This window comes from Amblyraja radiata, unplaced genomic scaffold (assembly GCF_010909765.2).
Source record: "Amblyraja radiata isolate CabotCenter1 unplaced genomic scaffold, sAmbRad1.1.pri S117, whole genome shotgun sequence".
Taxonomy (NCBI): Eukaryota; Metazoa; Chordata; class Chondrichthyes; order Rajiformes; family Rajidae; genus Amblyraja; species Amblyraja radiata.
In genome coordinates this window covers 203,716-222,784 of record NW_022630103.1, presented here as the reverse complement: position 1 = coordinate 222,784, position 19,069 = coordinate 203,716, and the positions used below count along the sequence as shown (strand labels likewise).

Genomic DNA, 19,069 nt, shown 5'->3' with positions numbered 1-19,069 from the left:
TGCCTTTCTCTCCCTCAAAATCCCATCTCCCTGCTCGCTACTCCTGCTACGTAAACTCCTCGACTGCTAGTAAGTTCTCTGAGGCTCGCATAGCCACCCCGACATCTGCACTGTCGAGGCGTCTCCCCTCCATCTCAGCACCGATGACCTAATTTCTTTATTCAACACCACTTGCTCTTCCATTCTAGATTCTGTTGCTCCTCTTAAAATGAAAAAGCCTAAGCCTAAAGGCTGGCCCTGGCTCAATGACACCACCAGAGCCCTAAGAAGAGAATGCAGAAAATCAGAACGGAAATCTGATAAGCTTCAAATTTCCTTTGAAGTCCTGAAAAACATTCTTCACAAATACCAAAAAGCAGTAAAATCTGCAAGAACAAAATACTTTTCCACCCTTATTTCCAAAAACGCTCATAACTCCAATTTTGCTAGTCCTTGCTGTCTCCTCCCCTTCCTTAACCCTCTAGCTGTCTCCTCCCACCCTCCTGCACTCGGGCTCCTCCTCCTCCCCTTTTCCTTCCTTCTCCCCCCCCACCCCCCATCAGTCTGAAGAAGGGTTTCGGCCCGAAACGTCGCCTATTTCCTTCGCTCCATAGATGCTGCTGCACCCGCTGAGTTTCTCCAGCAATTTTGTGTACCTTCGATCTTCCAGCATCTGCAGTTCCTTCTTGAACACCTCCATCATATGTCCTGCCCCCAGCACCAGCTTAACTGGGTCTCCTGCTAAGTGCGAGGAATTTACTACATTTTTCAACAGCAAAGTAAAGAACATCAGAACAAATATTTCCCCTCCCATCCATAACCTGGCTGTCTCATTGGTCTGTTCTTCAAAATTAGACTCTTTCCAACCCGTTACTCTACCCTCCCTTGTAAAACTGGTCACCACCATGTAACCTACTACCTGCCCCCTCGACACTGTCCCCTCTGCCCTTCTGAAGGATGTCATTACAATAGCCGGTCCCAGCATCCTCGCCATCTTCAACAGCTCTCTGGCCACTGGCACTGTTCCAACCTGCTTCAAGCATGCGGTGGTCCAGCCCCTCCTGAAAAAACCTAACCTCGACCCCACCTTGCCAAGCAACTACAGACCTATTTCTAAACTGCCTTTCCTTTCAAAAGCCCTTCAAAATGTAATTTTAAGTGAACTAATGTCTTATCTTCACTAAAATACTATCTCGGAAACTTTCCAATCAGGTTTCAGGGCCCACCACAGCACAGAGTCTGCCTTGTTGAAGGTACATAATGACCTACTGTTCACCGTTGACTCTGGCGACTGCGCAATCCTGCTCCTTCTCGACCTCAGTGCAGCATTTGATACTGTCGACCACACCATCCTAATTGACCGTCTCCGGTGCGGGGTTGGTATTGATGGCACTGCCCTGAGCTGGTTCATCTCCTACATCAAAGGTAGGAGTTTCTCTACTAACATAGGCAACTCTTACTCCTCCCCAGCTAGCCTCTGCTGCGGGGTTCCACAAGGTTCCATCCTTGGCCCCATTCTCTTCTCCCTGTATATGCTCCCCTTAGGCCAAGTCATTCAAAGACACGGCATTTCCTTCCATTGCTACGCAGACGATACACAACTATATCTCCCCTGAAGCCCAAAAACCAACCAAATCTACTTAACCTTATCCACTGCCTCGAGGATATAAAGTGCTGGATGGCCCAGAAGTTCCTCCAACTCAACGAGAGTAACTCTGAGGTGATCCTTCTCGGTCCCTCGGGCTCAATCCAAATGATAGCAGGCAGCCTTGGAAGCCTTACCCCATTACTCAAACCTCACGTCAAAAGCCTTGGCGTGATATGTGACTCGGCACTGAAATTTGACAAACTAGTCAATGCCGTGGTAAAAGCTAGCTTCTTCCAGCTTCGGACGATAGCTAAAATAAAACAATTCCACCAGTTTGATGACCTCGTAAAGATCATCCACACATTTATCTCCTCCCGCCTCGATTACTGCAACTCCCTTTACACTGGCATCAGCCAATCTTCCCTGTCCCGCCTGCAACTGGTCCAAAACGCCGCAGCGAGACTCCTGACGGGTACCCGAAAAATGGACACATCACCCCGATCCTGACCTCTCTCCACTGGCTCCCTGTGCGGTTCCCAATAAATTTAAAGATCCTTCTTTATGTCTACAAAGCCCTTAATGGGCTTGCCCTCACCTACATCAAACGTCTGCTTACCCACCACACCACCTCCAGGTCCCTCAGATCGGCCGACTTGGGGTTACTGAACATCCCGCAGTCCAGGCATAAGCTCAGGGGCGACCGGGCCTTTGCGGTTGCAGCTCCTAGACTGTGGAACAGCATCCCTCTTCCCATCAGAACTGCCCCCTCCATTGACTCCTTTAAGTCGAGACTTAAAACTCATCTTTACTCACAAGCCTTTCTTGGCATCCTCTGAGGGAGGGCTATATGTATGTATTTATGTATGTACTTAATCTATGAACCAATGTTGTATAACGTTAGTACCTCCACCAATGTAAAGCACTTTGGTCAACGAGAGTTGTTTTTTAAATGTGCTAGAGAAATAAAAGTGTCTTCACAGAGGGCACCACATTTCTTAAAGAGGGCAGTCCTTTGGGGTACAATCCGTAGATATGACTTCTTAAATGGACAGTCCTTCTTAAAGGGGCAGTCCTTAAAGATGCAGTCCTTCTTAAAGGAGCAGTCCTTGAGTGTAACTTTTTTCTTAAAGCGACAGTGTATTTGAAAGATGCAGTCCTTAAAGATACATACCTTAAAGGTATATTCCTTCTTAAAGGGACAGTGCATCATGAAGGTGTTTTCCCCCTTAAAGTGATAGTCTTTCATAAACGGACAGCCCTTTCTGAAAAGGACAGTCCTTCGTAATGGGACAGCCACTCTTAAAGGTAAAGTCCGTATTAAAGGGACAGTCCTTCTTAAAGCTACAGTCCTCAGGAGTATTTTCCTACTGAAAGGGACAGTCTCTCTTAAAGGGACCGTCTTTCTTAGGACAGCCCTTCTCGACAGAACATCTTCCTTAAGGGACAGTCTCGGGACAGAGGGTGAAACGAGGAAAGGGAGGGGGAAGGTGAGGGGAGAAGGAGAGGGGAGGGGAGGGCGGTAGAGGGAGAATGGGGGGAGAAGGGGACGGGTGCGGGGTGAGAAGAGAAGAGGAGGGGGGGGGGAGGGGAAGGGGTGTGCTCTCCTTTCCCCATTAGAGTTTCCGGAAGAGGGAGAGGAGACCGCGGTGGTCCCGGGGAGATTGGGAAGGGGAAGGTGTGTCGACTCTACCCCCTCCCCTCAAACTCTCCCCACGCCTCTCCTGTCCATGCTGAGTCTGTAGCTGCTGTCGTAGAATAGTCTGTACATCCTCCTGTGGAACAGAGAGTGGAGGGAGAGAAGAGGGGGGAGGAGGGAAGGGGGGGAGAGAGAGAGAGGGGAAGAGAGTGAGGGGGCAGAGAGAGAAGGGGAGAGAGAAGGGGGAGTGAGGGAGACAGAGGGGGTAGAGAGCGAGGGTGAGAGAAAAAGGAGTGGAGAGTGAGAGAGTGGGGTCAGTGATGGGATAGAAAGGGGGAGATAGATAAGTGGGAGTGAGAAGGAGAGAGAGGGGGAAGAGGAGGAGGGAGGAGAGAGATGGGAGCGAGAGAGAGGGGGAGAGAGAAAGGGGGAGAGGGAGGGGGAAGAGAGGAAGAGGGAGGGGAGGTGGAAGAGGGAGAGCAGGAGAGAGCGAGAGAAAGGGGGTTGGAGAGAAATTGATTAGAAGGGTCCCTTATCGCCCTCAATCCAAAGTGCTTACCCCCCCCCCCCCCCGCCCCCACTACAAAAGGGCAGCACGGTGGTGCAGCGGTAGAGTTGCTGCCTCACATCGCCAGAGAACCGGGTTTGATCCTGACGACGTGTGCTGTCTGTACAAAGTTTATCCCACCTCCCCGTAACCTCCGTGGGATTTCTCCGGGGGATCCGGTTTCCTCCCACAGTCCAAAGACACCCAGGTTTGTAGGTTAATTGGCGTGGGTAAAATTGTAAAATGTCCCCAGTGTGTAGGATTGTGTTAGGGTGCGGGGGTCGCTGGTCGGCGCGGACTCGGTGGGCCAAAGGGCCAGTTTCCGCGCTGTACCTCTAAACTAAACCGGTGTGAACAAGTGATCAAGTAGTAAACACTGCCCAGTCCATCATCGGCTCTGACCTTCCTTCCATCAAGGGGATTTATCGCAGTCGCTGCCTCAAAAAGGCTGGCAGTATCATCAAAGACCCACACCATCCTGGCCACACACTCATCTCCCTGGTACCTTCAGGCAGAAGGTACAGGAGCCTGAAGACTGCAACAACCAGGTTCAGGAATAGCTACTTCCCCACAGCTATCAGGCTATTAAACCTGGCTCGGACAAAACTCTGATTATTAATAACCCATTATCTGTTATATGCACTATATCAGTTTATTTATTCATGTGTATATATATTTATATTATGGTATATGGACACACTGATCTGTTTTGTAGTCAATGCCTACTATGTTCTGTTGTGCTGAAGCAAAGCACGAATTTCATTGTCCTGTCAGGGACACATGACAATAAACTCACTTGCCTTGACTTGATCGCTGGTCGGCGCGGACTCGGGAGGGAGAGATGGAGAGGGCGAGGGAGGGATGGGGGGGGGGGGGAGGGAGGGAGAGAAGAAGGGACTCACCTGCCAGTCCTCTAGTTCTTGACTAAGTCGAGCCTTGTGACGAACGGTGGTGATAAGTTGCCGACTTAGAGAATCTCTTTCGTCCCGAACTTGTTCCAGTTCTCGCTCCAACTCTCGCTTCCTAACACACAGAGAGAGAGGGTCAGAGAGGAGAGGGAGGGAGGGAGGGCAGAGCGGGAGGAGGAGGAGGAGAGCGTGGGGGAAGGTGAGGCAGGAGAGAGTGAGGCGAGGGCGAGGGGGGAGAGGAAGAGAGAGTAAAAGACAGGGGAGAGAGCGAGGGGAGAGAGATGGGGTGAGAGGGGAGAGGGAGAGTGGGGAGAGAGTGAGAGGAAGGGGAGAGAAAGAGGGGAGAGTGAAGGGAGAGTGAGGTTGGAGAGAGTGGGGAGAGAGAGGGAGGGAGTGGAGGGAGAGAGGGGGAGGAGAGAGAGAGGGTGGAGTGAGAGTGGAGAGAGCGAGGGAGAGGGGGAGAGAGTGAAAGAGGGGGGAAAGAGAGGGAGAGAGAGGTGGAAAGTGGGAGAGAGAGGAGTAGAGAGGGAAAGGGGGAGATAAAGAGGTGAAAGAGGGTAGAGAGCGGGGGGAGAGAGCATAGAGTGGAAAGAGATGGGAGAGAGAGAGAGAAAGTGAAGAGAGAGAGGGGAAGGAGAAAGAGGGGGAGGAGAAAGAGGGAAGAGAGGGGTAGTGAGAGGCGGAGAAATGGAGAGAGTGAAAGAGAGGGGGAAGTGAGTGAGAGGGGAAGGAAGAGAGGGAGAGAGAGGAGTGTGAGTGGGGAGAGAATTGTGCAGGAGAGAGTGGAGGGAGGGAGAGGGGAAAAAGAGGGGGGAGAATGATGGGAGAGAGAGAGAAGTGAAAACCCAGGGTTGGTCTCACTTGCGGATTGCTTCGTCCCGGGAGTGGATGGCCTGCTGTAAGACTCGGAGCGGATCACTGTCCTGGATCGGCTCCTGCAGTTCCTCAAACTCTGCGCTGTCTCCCTCCTGTACTCGACCCTGGTGAGGGAGGAAGGGAGGGGAGGGGAAGGGAGGGAGGGACGGAGGGAAGGGTGGGAGAGGGGAGAGAGGTCAGCAAGCTGTTTTCCCCCTTCTCTCCCTCCCCCTCTATCCGTAAGGGGAGTAAGGGGTGACCACGGCTGACAAGGACAGTCAGGGACAGTATAAAAATAAAAGAGAAGTACAACATAGCAAAGATGAGCGGGAAGCAAGAGGATTGGGTAATGTTTAAAGAACAACAGAAGATAACTAAAAAGACAATACGGGGAGAAAAGATGAGGTACGAAGGTAAGCTAGCCAAGAATATAAAGCAGGATAGTAAAAGCTTCTTTAGGTATGTGAAGAGGAAAAAATTAGTTAAGACCAAAGTTGGACCCTTGAAGACTGAAAAAGGTGAATTTATTATGGGGAACAATGAAATGGCAGATGAGTTGAACATGTACTTTGGATCCGTCTTCATTAAGGAGGACACAAACAATCTTCCTGATATAGTAGTGGCCAGAGGATCTGGGGTGACAGAGGAACTGAAGGACATCCACATTAGGTAGGAAATGGTGTTGGGTAGACTGATGGGACTGAAGGCTGATAAATCCCCAGCGCTTGATGGTCTGTATCCCGGGGTACTTAAGGAAGTGGCTCTAGAAATCGTGGATGCATTGGTGATCATTTTCCAATGTTCAGGATCAGTTCATGTGGATTGGAGGATAACTAATGTTATCCCACTTCAAGAAAGGAGCGAGAGAGAAAATGGGGAATTACAGACCAGTTAGCCTGACCGGTGGTGGGAATGATGCTGCAGTCAATTATTAAAGAGGTAATAATGGGGCATTTGGATAGAAGTAAAAGGATTAGTCCGTCAGCATGGATTCATGAAAGGAAAATCATGCTTGACTAATCTTCTGGAATTTTTTGAGGATGTGACATGTAAAATGGATGAAGGGGAGTCAGTGGATGTAGTGTATCTAGACATTCAGAAAGCCTTTGATAAGGTCCCGCACGGGAAACTGGTGACTAAAATTAGAGCACATGGTATTGGGGGTAGGGCGTTGACGGATAGAAAATTAGTTGGCATACAAAGAGTAGGAGTGAATGGGTCATTTTCAGAATGGCAGGCAGTGGCGAGTGGAGTGCCGCTAGGGGAAACAACTCTTTACCGTATATATTAATGATTTGGAAGAGGGAATTAGGAGCAACACTAGCAAGTTTGCGGATGACACAAAGCTGGGTGGCAGTGTGAACTGTGAAGAGGATGTTAGGAGGTTGCAGGGTGACCTGGACAGGTTGAGTGAGTGGGCAGATGCGTGGCAGATGCAGTATAGTATAGACAAATGTGAGGATATCCACTTTGGCGGCAAAAACAAGGGGGCAGATTATTATCTCAATGGGGTTAGGTTAGGGGGAGGTACAGCGAGACCTGGGCGTCCTTGTACACCGGTCACTGAAAGTTGGCTAGTGGAATCAGGGGATATGGGGAGAAGGCAGGCACGGGTTATTGATAGGGGACGATCAGCCATGATCACAATGAATAGCGGTGCTGGATGAAAGGGCCGAATGGCCTCCTCCTGCACCTATTCTCTATGTTTCTATGTCTTTGTGGGACTTGTGAGGGAACTGGAGCAACCGGAGAACAGCCACGCAGGTCACAGGGAGATCATGCAAACTCCACACAGGCAGCACCCGTGGTCAGGATGGAACACAGGACTCTGGCGCTGTGAAGCACAAACTCTGCAGACATGGGTGAGGTAATACGATGGGTACACCTCTCCCTCCACCCTCTCCCTCTCACCTGTTGTCCACTCCCCGGTCTCTCTGGAGTCTCCAGCTCCCTCCGGGAACGTTCTGGAAATTTCTGGAAATATCTGCTCTCCTGAAATCCGGAAATTTGTGCCTGGTCCGGCCTTTCCTGACAATTTCGGGGAGGGGGAGAGAGGCGGGGGGGAGGAGAGAGAGGAAGAAGTAGGAAGAGAAAAGGGGAGAGAGGGTGGGACAGAGATAGGGTGGATAGAGAAAAGGGGAGAGAGGAGATGAAGAGAGAGAGAGAGAGAGGGGGTAGAGGGAGACAGTGGGAGAAAGAGGGAGAGTGAAATGGGAAGAGAGAGGGAGAGGGAGAGAGGGGCGGTGGAAGTGGTGGGAGGCAAAAGTGGGGGTAAAGGGAGGGAGAGCCATTAGTTAGGGGATGAGGATTCATCCTGCCTCCCTTTCTGGTCCCCGTGTTGCTGAAGGTTATTCAGCCCATCTAAATCGGTGCTATCTCCTTAACTCCTCACACCCACCATTCAACTCTGACCCTAAATAGTTCCATGGACAGAGGAGGGGGAGAGTGAGAGAGGAAGCGGGAGAGATAGAAACATAGAAACATAGAAAGTAGGTGCGAGAGTAGACCACCAGGTCCGTCGAGCCCGCACCGCCATTCGCTCATGGCTGAACACTAAACAGACACACTTACCCACAAACAGTAGACACAAGACACAGAACACAAGACACTACCCTCCCCTTTATACCGCTATCACCCCTCTCCACCCCAAGAACCGCGTGATCTCCTGGGGGAGGCAAAAAAACGGATAAAAACCCAGGTCCAATTCGGGAAAAAAAATCCGGGAAATTCCTCTCCGACCCCAATCCAGGCGATCGACACTTGTCCAGGAGATCACTCAGGTCTTACTATACTAACCATACCTAGGTCCATATCCCTGCTCTCTCCCCGTAGCCCCTTATCCCCTCGGCAGCTAAAAAACCATCTATTTTAGACTTAAATATATTTAACGTTTCTGCTTCCACTGCTCCCTGGGGCAGTGAATTCCATAAATTAACCACCCTCTTGGTGAAGAAGTTCTTCCTCATCTCAGTTTTAAAAGAGCCCCCCCTTATTCTGCAACTATGTCCCCTAGTTCTAGTTTCCCCGATCATTGGGAACATCCTCGGTGCATCCACCCGATCAAGGCCCCTCACGATCTTATATGTTTCATTGAGGTCGCCTCTCATTCTCCTAAACTCCAAAGAGTAGAGCTCCAGCTTACTTAACCTTTCCTCATATGTCAATCCCCTCATTGCAGGAATTAATCTTGTAAACCTTCTCTGCACTGCCTCCAGGGCTAGTACATCCTTCCTTAAGTATGGACCCCAGAACTGTACACAGTATTCCAAATGTGGTCTCACTAATACTGTGTACAGCTGCAGCAAGACCTCCGTGTTTTTATACTCAATCCCCCTAGTAATAAAGGCCAAAACTCCATTGGCCTTCCTGATTGCTTGCTGCACCTGCATACTGACCTTTAGTGATTCATGTACTAATACCCCTAGATCCCTTTGCGTTGCATTACAACGCAGCTCCTCCTCATTTAGAAAATAACTTGCCCTATCATTTTTTTTCCCAAAGTGAATGACTTCACATTTATTAGTATTAAATTTCATCTGCCAAGTTGTTGCCCACTCACCTAGCTTATCTATATCCATTTGCAGACTCTTCCTATTCTCCTCATCCACAACTTTTCCTCCCATTTTTGTATCGTCCGCAAATTTTGATATATTACACTTGGTTCCCTCCTCCAAATCATTTATATAAATTGTGAACAACTGGGGTCCCAGCACCGACCCTTGCGGAACCCCGCTAGTTACCGGTTGCCATCCCGAGTATGAACCATTTATCCCCACTCTCTGCTTCCTATTTGTCAGCCAATCCTCTACCCATGCTAATATATTACCCCCAATCCCATAATTTTTTATTTTTAGCAAAGTCTCTTATGTGGCACCTTGTCAAAAGCCTTTTGGAAGTCCAAGTATACCACATCCACCGGTTCCCCTTTATCCACCCGGGTTGTTACTTCCTCAAAGAATTCGAGCAGATTCGTTAAACAGGATTTCCCCTTCACAAAACCATGCTGGTTCTGTCCGATGAAGTCATGTTTATCCAAGTGCCCCGTTAGTGTTTCTTTAATAATTGTCTCTAACATTTACCCACCACCGATGTTAGACTAACCGGTCTATAGTTACCCGCCTTCTGTCTACATCCTTTTTTAAATATAGGTGTTACATTGGCCATTTTCCAATCCACTGGGACCGTTCCTGCCTCCAGGGAGTTTTGGAAAATTATCACCAATGCATCCACAATCCCCACCGCTATCTCCCTCAAGACCCTTGGATGTAATCCATCAGGCCCAGGGGATTTATCCTCCTTCAGTCTCATTAATTTCCCTAATACCACCTCCTTGGTGATCTTAATAGTATTTAGCTCCTCCATTCCTACCGCCCCGTTTATCCAGCGTTGGAATATTTTTTGTGTCTTCTATGGTGAAGACTGATACAAAATACTCGTTTAATGCCTTTGCCATTTCCATGTTCCCCACCAACAACTCTCCAGTCTCACCCTCCAATGGACCAACGTTCACCTTAGCCACCCTTTTTCTTTTTATATAGCTATAAAAACTCTTACTATTAGTTTTTATGTTGTTCGCTAAATTCCTTTCATAGTCTATTTTCCCCGTCTTAATTAATCTCTTAGTTATTCTTTGCTGACCTTTAAATGCTTCCCAATCCTCTACCCTCCCACTATCTCTGGCTACCTTATATGCCCTTGCCTTCAGCCGAATACTATCCTTTATAGTTTTACTGAGCCATGGCTGACTGTTCTTACCCTTACCCCTTTTTTTCTTCATAGGAATAAATTTTTCTTGAAGGTTATACAGTAGATCCTTAAACGTACACCACTGCTCATGTACCGTCTTATTCTTGAGTCTGCTATCCCAGTCAACTTTGATCAGCTCAGTCCTCATACCTTCATAATCCCCCTTATTTAGACTAAGCACCCTAGCCTGAGTTTCAACCTGCTCCCCTTCTATTTGAATATGGAATTCGACCATATTGTGGTCACTTGTTCCCAACGAGTCCCTAACTATGACATTTTAATCAATCCTGCTTCATTACACAGGACCAGATCCAAGATTGCCTCCCCCCTTGTCGGTTCTGTGACATACTGTTCTAGGAAACCCGTCTCTAATACATTCTATAAACTCTTCCTCTAGTCTACCCTGCCCAGTTTGGTTTGCCCAATTAATATGAAAATTGAAGTCCCCCATGATTACAGCAGTTCCCTTTTTACATGCGTCAACTATTTGCAGATTTATGTTCTGACTAACAGCGTCACAGCTATTTGGAGGTCTATAAATTACACCCACTAGTGTTTTTTTCCCCTTGTTATTCTCTATCTGTACCCAAGCTGTTTCACTATCCTGATCCTTCAACGCAATATCCTTCCTCTCTATTGCCGTTATTCCCTCCCTTATTAAAAGGGCCACCCCTCCTCCCTTTCTTTCCTGTCTATCTTTTCTAATTGTCGAGTACCCCTCTATATTTAACTCCCAGTCCTGATCCCCTTGCAGCCATGTCTCCGTAATGGCCACGATATCATAACCATATATACTTAATTGCACCGTTAATTCATTTATCTTATTTCGAATACTGATATGGGGTGAGAGGGAGAGGGAGGGCGGGGGAGGGAGAGAGGAAGTGGGAGAGACACGGGGAGAGAGGGAGTGGGAGGGAGAGGGGGGGAGGGGGAGAGTTGGAGAGATATGGGGAGAGAGCGTGAGGGAGGGCAAGGGAGAGAGAGGGAGGGGGAGAGTGAGAGAGGAAGTGGGAGAGACACGGGGAGAGAACGAGAGGGAGGGAGGGAGAGGGAGAGAGGGGGAGGGAGAGGGAGGGAGGAAGAGAGAGAGGGGGAGACGGATGGAGGGGTGAGGTAGCATGACTGTGTCATGGTGGGGGTGGTGTGGGTCTTTCTCTCTCTGTCTCTCTCTCTCACTGTCTCTCTCCCCCCCCCCTCTCTCTGTCTGTCTGTCTGTCTGTCTGTCTGTCTGCGATAGAATGGATGCAGACAGGATGTTTCCACTAGTGGGAGAGTCCAGGACCAGACGGCATAGCCTTAGAATTAAAGGACTTGAGGAGGAATTTCTTTAGCGAGAGGGTGGTGAATCTGTGGAATTGTTTGCCACACACAGTTCTCCCCCTCCCCCCCCCCCCCACCCTCACATCAGTCTGAAGAAGGGTTTCGAGCCGAAAAGTTGCCTATTTCCTTTGCTCCATAGATGCTGCCTCACCCGCTGATTCTCCAGCATTTTTGTCCACCTTCACTTTTCAAGCATCTGCAGTTCCTACTAAAACAGTTGTGGAGGCCAATTTAGTGGATATATTTAAGGTAGAGGTAGATAGTACAGGTGTCAGGGGTTATGGGAACAAGGCAGGAAAATGGGGTTAGGAGGGAGAGATAGATCAGCCATGATTGAATGGCGGAGTAGACTGGATGGGCCGGATGGCCTAATTCTGCTCCTAATCTGAGGAAAGACATTCTTGCCATAGAGAGGTACAGAGAAGGTTCAGAGAAGGTACAGAGAACCGTACAGAGAAGGTTCACCAGTCTGATTCCTGGACTTTCATATGAAGAAAGACTGAATAGACTCGGCTTGTACTCGCTAGAATTTAGAAAATTGAGGGGGGATCTTATAGAAACTTACAAAATTCTTAAGGGGTTGGACAGGCTAGATGCAGGAAGATTGTTCCCGATGTTGGGGAAGTGCAGAACAAGGGGCCACAGTTTAAGGATAAGGGGGAAATCTTTTAAGACCGAGATGAGAAAAACATTTTTCACACAGAGAGTGGTGAATCTCTGGAATTGTCTGCCACAGAAGGTAGTTGAGGCCAGTTAATTGGCTATTTTTAAGAGGGAGTTAGATGTGGCCCTTGTGGCTAAGGGTATCAGGGGGTATGGAGAGAAGGCAGGTACAGGATACTGAGTTGGATGATCAGCCATGATCATATTGAATGGCGGTGCAGGCTCGAAGGGCCGAATGGCCTACTCCAGCACCTATTTTCTATGTTTCTATCACCTATGAACTCTCACCCTGTCTGTCTCTCTGTCTCTCTCCCTGCACCTCTATCAGTGTGTGAGTGTCTCTCTCTCTCTCTGCCCTGGGTGTGTGTTTCGCTCCCCGGTTGAAGGTGGTGGAATGTAGTCAGACTGGATGGGACAGATGCCTAGCAGAAAACGCCCAGTGATCCCAGTGTGGGTGTGTGAACAAAAAATGCTGGAGAAACTCAGCGGGTGAGGCAGGATCTATGGAGAGAAGGAATAGGTGACGTTTCAGGTCTCAAAATGCTTTTTGTTTTCTTGTCAGCGGACAGACAATACATGATGGGGGTGCTTAAGGATAAGGGGGAAATCCTTTAAAACCGAGATGAGAAGAACTTTTTTCACACAGAGAGTGGTGAATCTCTGGAACTCCCTGCCACAGAGGGTAGTCGAGGCCAGTTCATTGGCTATATTTAAGAGGGAGTTAGATGTGGCCCTTGTGGCTAAGGGGATCAGAGGGTATGGAGAGAAGGCAGGTACGGGATACTGAGTTGGATGATCAGCCATGATCATATTGAATGGCGGTGCAGGCGCGAAGGGCCGAATGGCCTACTCCTGCACCTAATATTATCTATGTTTCTATGTTTCTATGATTACAGTCGAGCTGTCCATAGTATGCAGAAACAGGATAAAGGGAATAACGTTTGGTGCAAGATAAAGTCCAGTAAAGTCCAATTATAGATAATCCGAGGGTCTCCAATCAGGTAGATGGGAGGTCAGGACTGATCTATAGCAGGTCACATGATTCCTCAGTTCCATGAAAAGAACTGGGAAGAAACTGTCCCTGATTCTGGAGGTGCGCATTTTCACAATTCTGTACCTCTTGCCAAGAGACAATAGACAATAGGTGCAGGAGCAGGCCATTCGGCCCTTCGAGCCAGCACCGCCATTCAATGTGATCATGGCTGATCATCCCCAATCAGTACCCCGTTCCTGCCTTCTCCCCATATCCCCTGACTACGCTATGTTTAAGAGCCCTATCTAGCTCTCTCTTGAAAGCATCCAGAGAACCGACCTCCACCGCACTCTGAGGCAGAGAATTCCACAGACTCAACACTCTCTGTGAGAAAAAATGTTTCCTCGTCTACGTTCTAAATGGCTTACTCCTTATTCTTGAACTGTGGCCCCTGTTTCTGGACTCCCCCAACATCAGGAACATGTTTCCTGCCTCTAGCGTGTCCAAGCCCTTAACAATCTTATATGTTTCAGTGCCTGATGGGGGAGAGGAGAAGAGGGATTGACTGGAGTGAGAGTGTGTGAGTGAATGGGAGCGTTTGTGTTAGTCAAAGAGTCATACAGAGTGGGAACAGGTCCTCCGGCCCAACTGGCCACATCGTCCATCATGCCCCATCTACACTAGTCCCACCTGCCCGCGATTGGCCCATATCCCTCTAAACCTGTCCTATTGATTGTACCTGTCCATATATTACTGAAACATTGGGATATTCCCAGCCTCAACTACCTCCTATGATGTGTGTGTGTGAGCGAGAGAAATGGAACGATGCTGAGGGAGCTTCACTGTGTCTGTGTGTGATTCTCCCATGATTCTACCCAATCCCGAGCCTGTAGCCCTCTTTTCATCCCTCGCTCCCTCTCCCTCCATTCCTCACTCCCTTTCTCACCATCATTCCCTCTCTCCTTCCCTCCCACTCCCTCCCTATCACTCCCTCCCTCCCTCCGTCCCTCCATCTCACCTCTCCAGGCCTCCCTCTCTCCGCAAGCCTGTCCCCCCTGCTCTCTCCCCGTAGCTCGGATTCCAGCGTGTGAACTCGAGGCTCCTTCATTCTCGACCGTCCCTCGCCCCTCCGACTCAGCTCCCTCTCCTCTCTCGGCAGTCCCTGGTGAGAGGGTTAGAGACTCGTCAGTCAGGGTGGGGGGGGGGGGGAGGTGGAGCAGGGGAGGAATGCTGGGGGGAGAACGTTTGAAGTGTAGGCCCGGGCATGTGCCTGGTCTGTAGGCCTAGGCCTTTAGCTCCTTCCAGGCCTTTAGGCTTAAGGTTTTAGGCCTGTGTCTAGCCTGTAGGCCTAGGCTTCTGACCCATGGCCAGAACAGTGGACCAGGCTTTGGGCTCCATTCGAGGCCTGTAGGTCTAGGCCTTTAGCCGCTTCCAGGTATGTAGGCCCAGGCTTTTAAGCCTGTGTCTAGCCAGTAGGCTCAGGCCTTTATGCAACTTCCAGGCCATTAAGCCCAGGCTATGGCCTACGTTGACAGCGAGTAGCCCCACGCGTTGAGGACTGTGTCTATCCTGTAGTTTAGTTTAAAGATACAGCGTGGAAACAGGCCCTTCAGCCCACCGAGTCCACGACGACCAGCGATCCCCGCACACTAACACTATCCTACAAGCTAGGGACAATTAACATTGACCAAGTCAATTATCCTACAAACCTGAACGTCTTTGGAGTGTGGCAGTAAACGGGAGCACACGGAAAAAACCTACACAGATCACGGGGAGAACGCACAAACACCGTACAGACAGCACCCATAGTCAGGGTCACACCCGGGTCTCTGCACTGTGAGGCAGCAACATTGCACCACCGTGCCACCCACTTCATAACACAGTATCCTGTAGGCTCAGGCTTTGTGTTGCATTCAAGGCCTCTAGGTTCAGCCTTTGACGCCACTGTCTTGCCGGGAGGCCCATGCTTTTAGCCACGTACAAGCCAGTAGGCCTAGGTTTTTAGGCCTGTTTCTTGCCTCTAGGCCTCTGTCCAGCTGAGGCCTGTAGGCCTTGGGTTTAGGCTCCATTCAGGCCTGTAGGCAAAGGCTGTTCGGCGGGCAGCGAAAGCCTGGATTTGAAGTGAGGGAGGGAGGGAGAGAGGGAAGGAGGGAGGGGAGCAGGACGGAGGGGATGTGGGGGGAGAGGGAGAGGGAGAGGAGGGAGGGAGAGAGGCCCTAGGCTGTATATTCACTTCAAGACCTGTAGGCCTAGACTTTTAGGCATGCGTCTAGCCTCTAGGCCCGGACTTTGAGGACTCCATCTAGCTTGCAGGCCCAGGTTTTAACCAATTCCAGGCATGTAGGGCCCAGCATTAGGCTCCATCTCAGCCTCTAGGCTACCTCCCAAACTGTAGGCACAGGCTTTGGCTCCAAAACCTGTAGTCCCAGGCGTTGGTTTCCATCTCAACCCCTAGGTCTTGGCTGTTCGGAAGGGCAGGGAAAGCCTGGATTTGAAGGCCATGGGTTTGGGCGGAAGGTTGAGCCGGGCCTAATGCCTTAGGCTCTGTGGGACTCACCTCCGTCTCCCACTCGGGCGGCTCCATGCGGCGGCCCAGCTGCCCGGCCTTCTCCGCCAGGGCCCTGGCCAACTCCACGATCAGAAACAACTCCTGCCCTCTCCTCCTCAGCGCCTCCTTCAGCCTCTCGGCCTCCTCCTCCTGCTCCCATCCGGGGCCGGGCCTTGGGGTGTAGGCATCACGCCGGCCCAGCGGGAAGGCCAGGAAATTCTCCTCCAGGGCCGGCCACACTCCCTCAGGCTTCAGGCCTCGATGGGCTGACATCAGTCCCCTGACTTCACCCACAGTTACCGGAGAGGCTCAGTGCCCAGAGTAGGCCTGGCTCACTCTCACTCACTCACTCACCCACCCCCCCACTCACTCACTCAATCGACCACTCACCCACCCCCCACTCACTCACCCACTCACTCAATTACTCACTTAATCACTCACCCACTCAATCACCCAGTCACACTCACTCAATCACCCACTCACACTCACTCACTCTCGCACACTCACACCCTCACTCACTCAATTCCTCCTCAGTCTCCCTCCCTCCCTTAATCTCCCACTCACACTGCCTCCCTCGATCTCTATTTCCCTCTCTTCCTCACTCAATCCCTCCTGCCCCCAATCCCTCCCTTCCTCCCTCTCTTTCTCTCTCGCCCTTTTCTTCAATCCCCTTTTTATCAATCTCCCTCTCTCCCTCCCTCAATATCTCTCCCTCAATTTCCCTCCTCTCCCTCCATCTCTTTATTCTTCCCTCACTCTCTTCCTTCCACCTTCCCTCCCTCACTCACTATCTCCCTCTTGTCCCCACTCACTCGCTCCCACAATCCCTCCCCCCTACACTCAATCTCCTCACTCTCACCTCTCTTTCACTTCCTCTCTAATCTCCCCGTCACTCCCTCTCTCAATATACCTCCCTCTCTCTCTCCCTTCCTCACGACATAGAAACATAGAACATAGAAAGTAGGTGCGAGAGTAGACCACCAGGTCCGTCGAGCCCGCACCGCCATTCGCTCATGGCTGAACACTAAACAGACACACTTACCCACAAACAGTAGACACAAGACACAGAACACAAGACACTACCCTCCCCTTTATACCGCTATCACCCCTCTCCACCCCAAGAACCTCGCGATCTCCTGGGGGAGGCAAAAAACCGGATAAAAACCCAGGTCCAATTCGGGAAAAAAATCCGGGAAATTCCTCTCCGACCCCAATCCAGGCGATCGACACTTGTCCAGGAGATCACTCAGGTCTTACTATACTAACCATACCTAGGTCCATATCCCTGCCCTCTCCCCGTAGCCCCTTATCCCCTTGGCAGCTAAAAAACCATCTATTTTAGTCTTAAATATATTTAAAGTTTCTGCTTCCACTGCTCCCTGGGGCAGTGAATTCCATAAATTAACCACCCTCTGGGTGAAGAAGTTCTTCCTCATCTCAGTTTTAAAAGAGCCCCCCCTTATTCTGCAACTATGTCCCCTAGTTCTAGTTTCCCCGATCATTGGGAACATCCTCGGTGCATCCACCCGATCAAGGCCCCTCACGATCTTATATGTTTCAATGAGATCGCCTCTCATTCTTCTAAACTCCAAAGAGTAGAGTTCCAGCCTACTTAACCTTTCCTCATATGTCAATCCCCTCATTGCAGGAATTAATCTTGTAAACCTTCGCTGCACTGCCTCCAGGGCTAGTACATCCTTTCTTAAGTATGGACCCCAGAACTGTACACAGTATTCCAAATGTGGTCTCACCAATACTGTGTACAGCTGCAGCAAGACCTCCGTGTTTTTATACTCAATCCCCCTAGCAATAAAGGCCAAAACTCCATTGGCCTTCCTGATTGCTTGCTGCACCTGCATACTAACTTTTAGTGATTCATGTACTAATACCCCTAGATCCCTTTGCGTTGCATTACAACGCAGCTCCTCCTCATTTAGAAAATAACTTGCCCTATCATTTTTTTTCCCAAAGTGAATGACTTCACATTTATTAGTATTAAATTTCATCTGCCAAGTTGTTGCCCACTCACCTAGCTTATCTATATCCTTTTGCAGACTCTTCCTATCCTCCTCATCCCCTACTTTTCCTCCCATTTTTGTATCGTCCGCAAATTTTGATATATTACACTTGGTTCCCTCCTCCAAATCATTTATATAAATTGTGAACAACTGGGGTCCCAGCACCGACCCTTGCGGAACCCCGCTAGTTACCGGTTGCCATCCCGAGTATGAACCATTTATCCCCACTCTCTGCTTCCTATTTGTTAGCCAATCCTCTACCCATGCTAATATATTACCCCCAATCCCATAATTTTTTATTTTTAGCAATAGTCTCTTATGTGGCACCTTGTCAAAAGCCTTTTGGAAGTCCAAGTATACCACATCCACCGGTTCCCCTTTATCCACCCGGGTTGTTACTTCCTCAAAGAATTCGAGCAGATTCGTTAAACAGGACTTCCCCTTCACAAAACCATGCTGGTTCTGTCCGATGAAGTCATGTTTATCCAAGTGCCCCGTTAGTGTTTCTTTAATAATTGTCTCTAACATTTTACCCACCACCGATGTTAGACTAACCGGTCTATAGTTACCCGCCTTCTGTTTACTTCCTTTTTTAAATATAGGTGTTACATTGGCCATTTTCCAATCCACTGGGACCGTTCCTGCCTCCAGGGAGTTTTGGAAAATTATCACCAATGCATCCACAATCCCCACCGCTATCTCCCTCAAGACCCTTGGATGTAATCCATCAGGCCCAGGGGATTTATCCTCCTTCAGTCTCATTAATTTCCCTAATACCACCTCCTTGGTGATCTTAATAGTATTTAGCTCCTCCATTCCTACCGCCCCCTGTTTATCCAGCGTTGGAATATTTTTTGTGTCTTCTATGGTGAAGACTGATACAAAATACTCGTTTAATGCCTTTGCCATTTCCATGTTCCCCACCAACAACTCTCCAGTCTCACCCTCCAATGGACCAACGTTCACCTTAGCCACCCTTTTTCTTTTTATATAGCTATAAAAACTCTTACTATTAGTTTTTATGTTGTTCGCTAAATTCCTTTCATAGTCTATTTTCCCCGTCTTAATTAATCTCTTAGTTATTTTTTGCTGACCTTTAAATGCTTCCCAATCCTCTACCCTCCCACTATCTCTGGCTACCTTATATGCCCTTGCCTTCAGCCGAATACTATCCTTTATAGTTTTACTGAGCCATGGCTGACTGTTCTTACCCTTACCCCTTTTTTTCTTCATAGGAATAAATTTTTCTTGAAGGTTATACAGTATACCCTTAAACGTACACCACTGC

The 19,069-nt window shown here is 49.3% G+C and overlaps 1 protein-coding gene across 2 annotated transcripts; it reads right to left on the bottom strand.

Annotated features, from left to right (window-relative positions):
* Positions 1–2,404: 2,404 nt before the first annotated feature.
* LOC116969164 (BICD family-like cargo adapter 2) lies at positions 2,405–16,252 on the bottom strand. Of its 2 annotated transcripts, XM_033016085.1 has the most exons (6): positions 15,773–16,252; positions 14,234–14,377; positions 7,425–7,541; positions 5,520–5,638; positions 4,653–4,773; positions 2,405–3,339 (listed from the first exon to the last, which is right to left on the bottom strand). In XM_033016085.1, exons 1-6 carry the CDS (start codon positions 16,034–16,036, stop codon positions 3,181–3,183), a joined length of 924 nt encoding a protein of 307 aa, XP_032871976.1. In that variant the 5' UTR covers positions 16,037–16,252; the 3' UTR covers positions 2,405–3,180. The 2 variants fall into 2 exon arrangements, with proteins under 2 accessions (XP_032871976.1, XP_032871977.1); XM_033016086.1 differs by lacking the exon at positions 14,234–14,377.
* Between the last annotated feature and the right edge of the window lie 2,817 nt (positions 16,253–19,069).

Coding starts and splice junctions, on each gene's coding strand:
- LOC116969164 (XM_033016085.1), bottom strand. CDS start 16,036: ATGTCAGCCCATCGAGGCCTGAAGCCTGAGGGAGTGTGGCCGGCCCTG. Junction 14,378..15,772: donor CGCCCGAGTGGGAGACGGAG/GTGAGTCCCACA, acceptor CCCTCTCACCAG/GGACTGCCGAGAGAGGAGAG. Junction 4,774..5,519: donor CGGGACGAAGCAATCCGCAA/GTGAGACCAACC, acceptor TCTGTGTGTTAG/GAAGCGAGAGTTGGAGCGAG.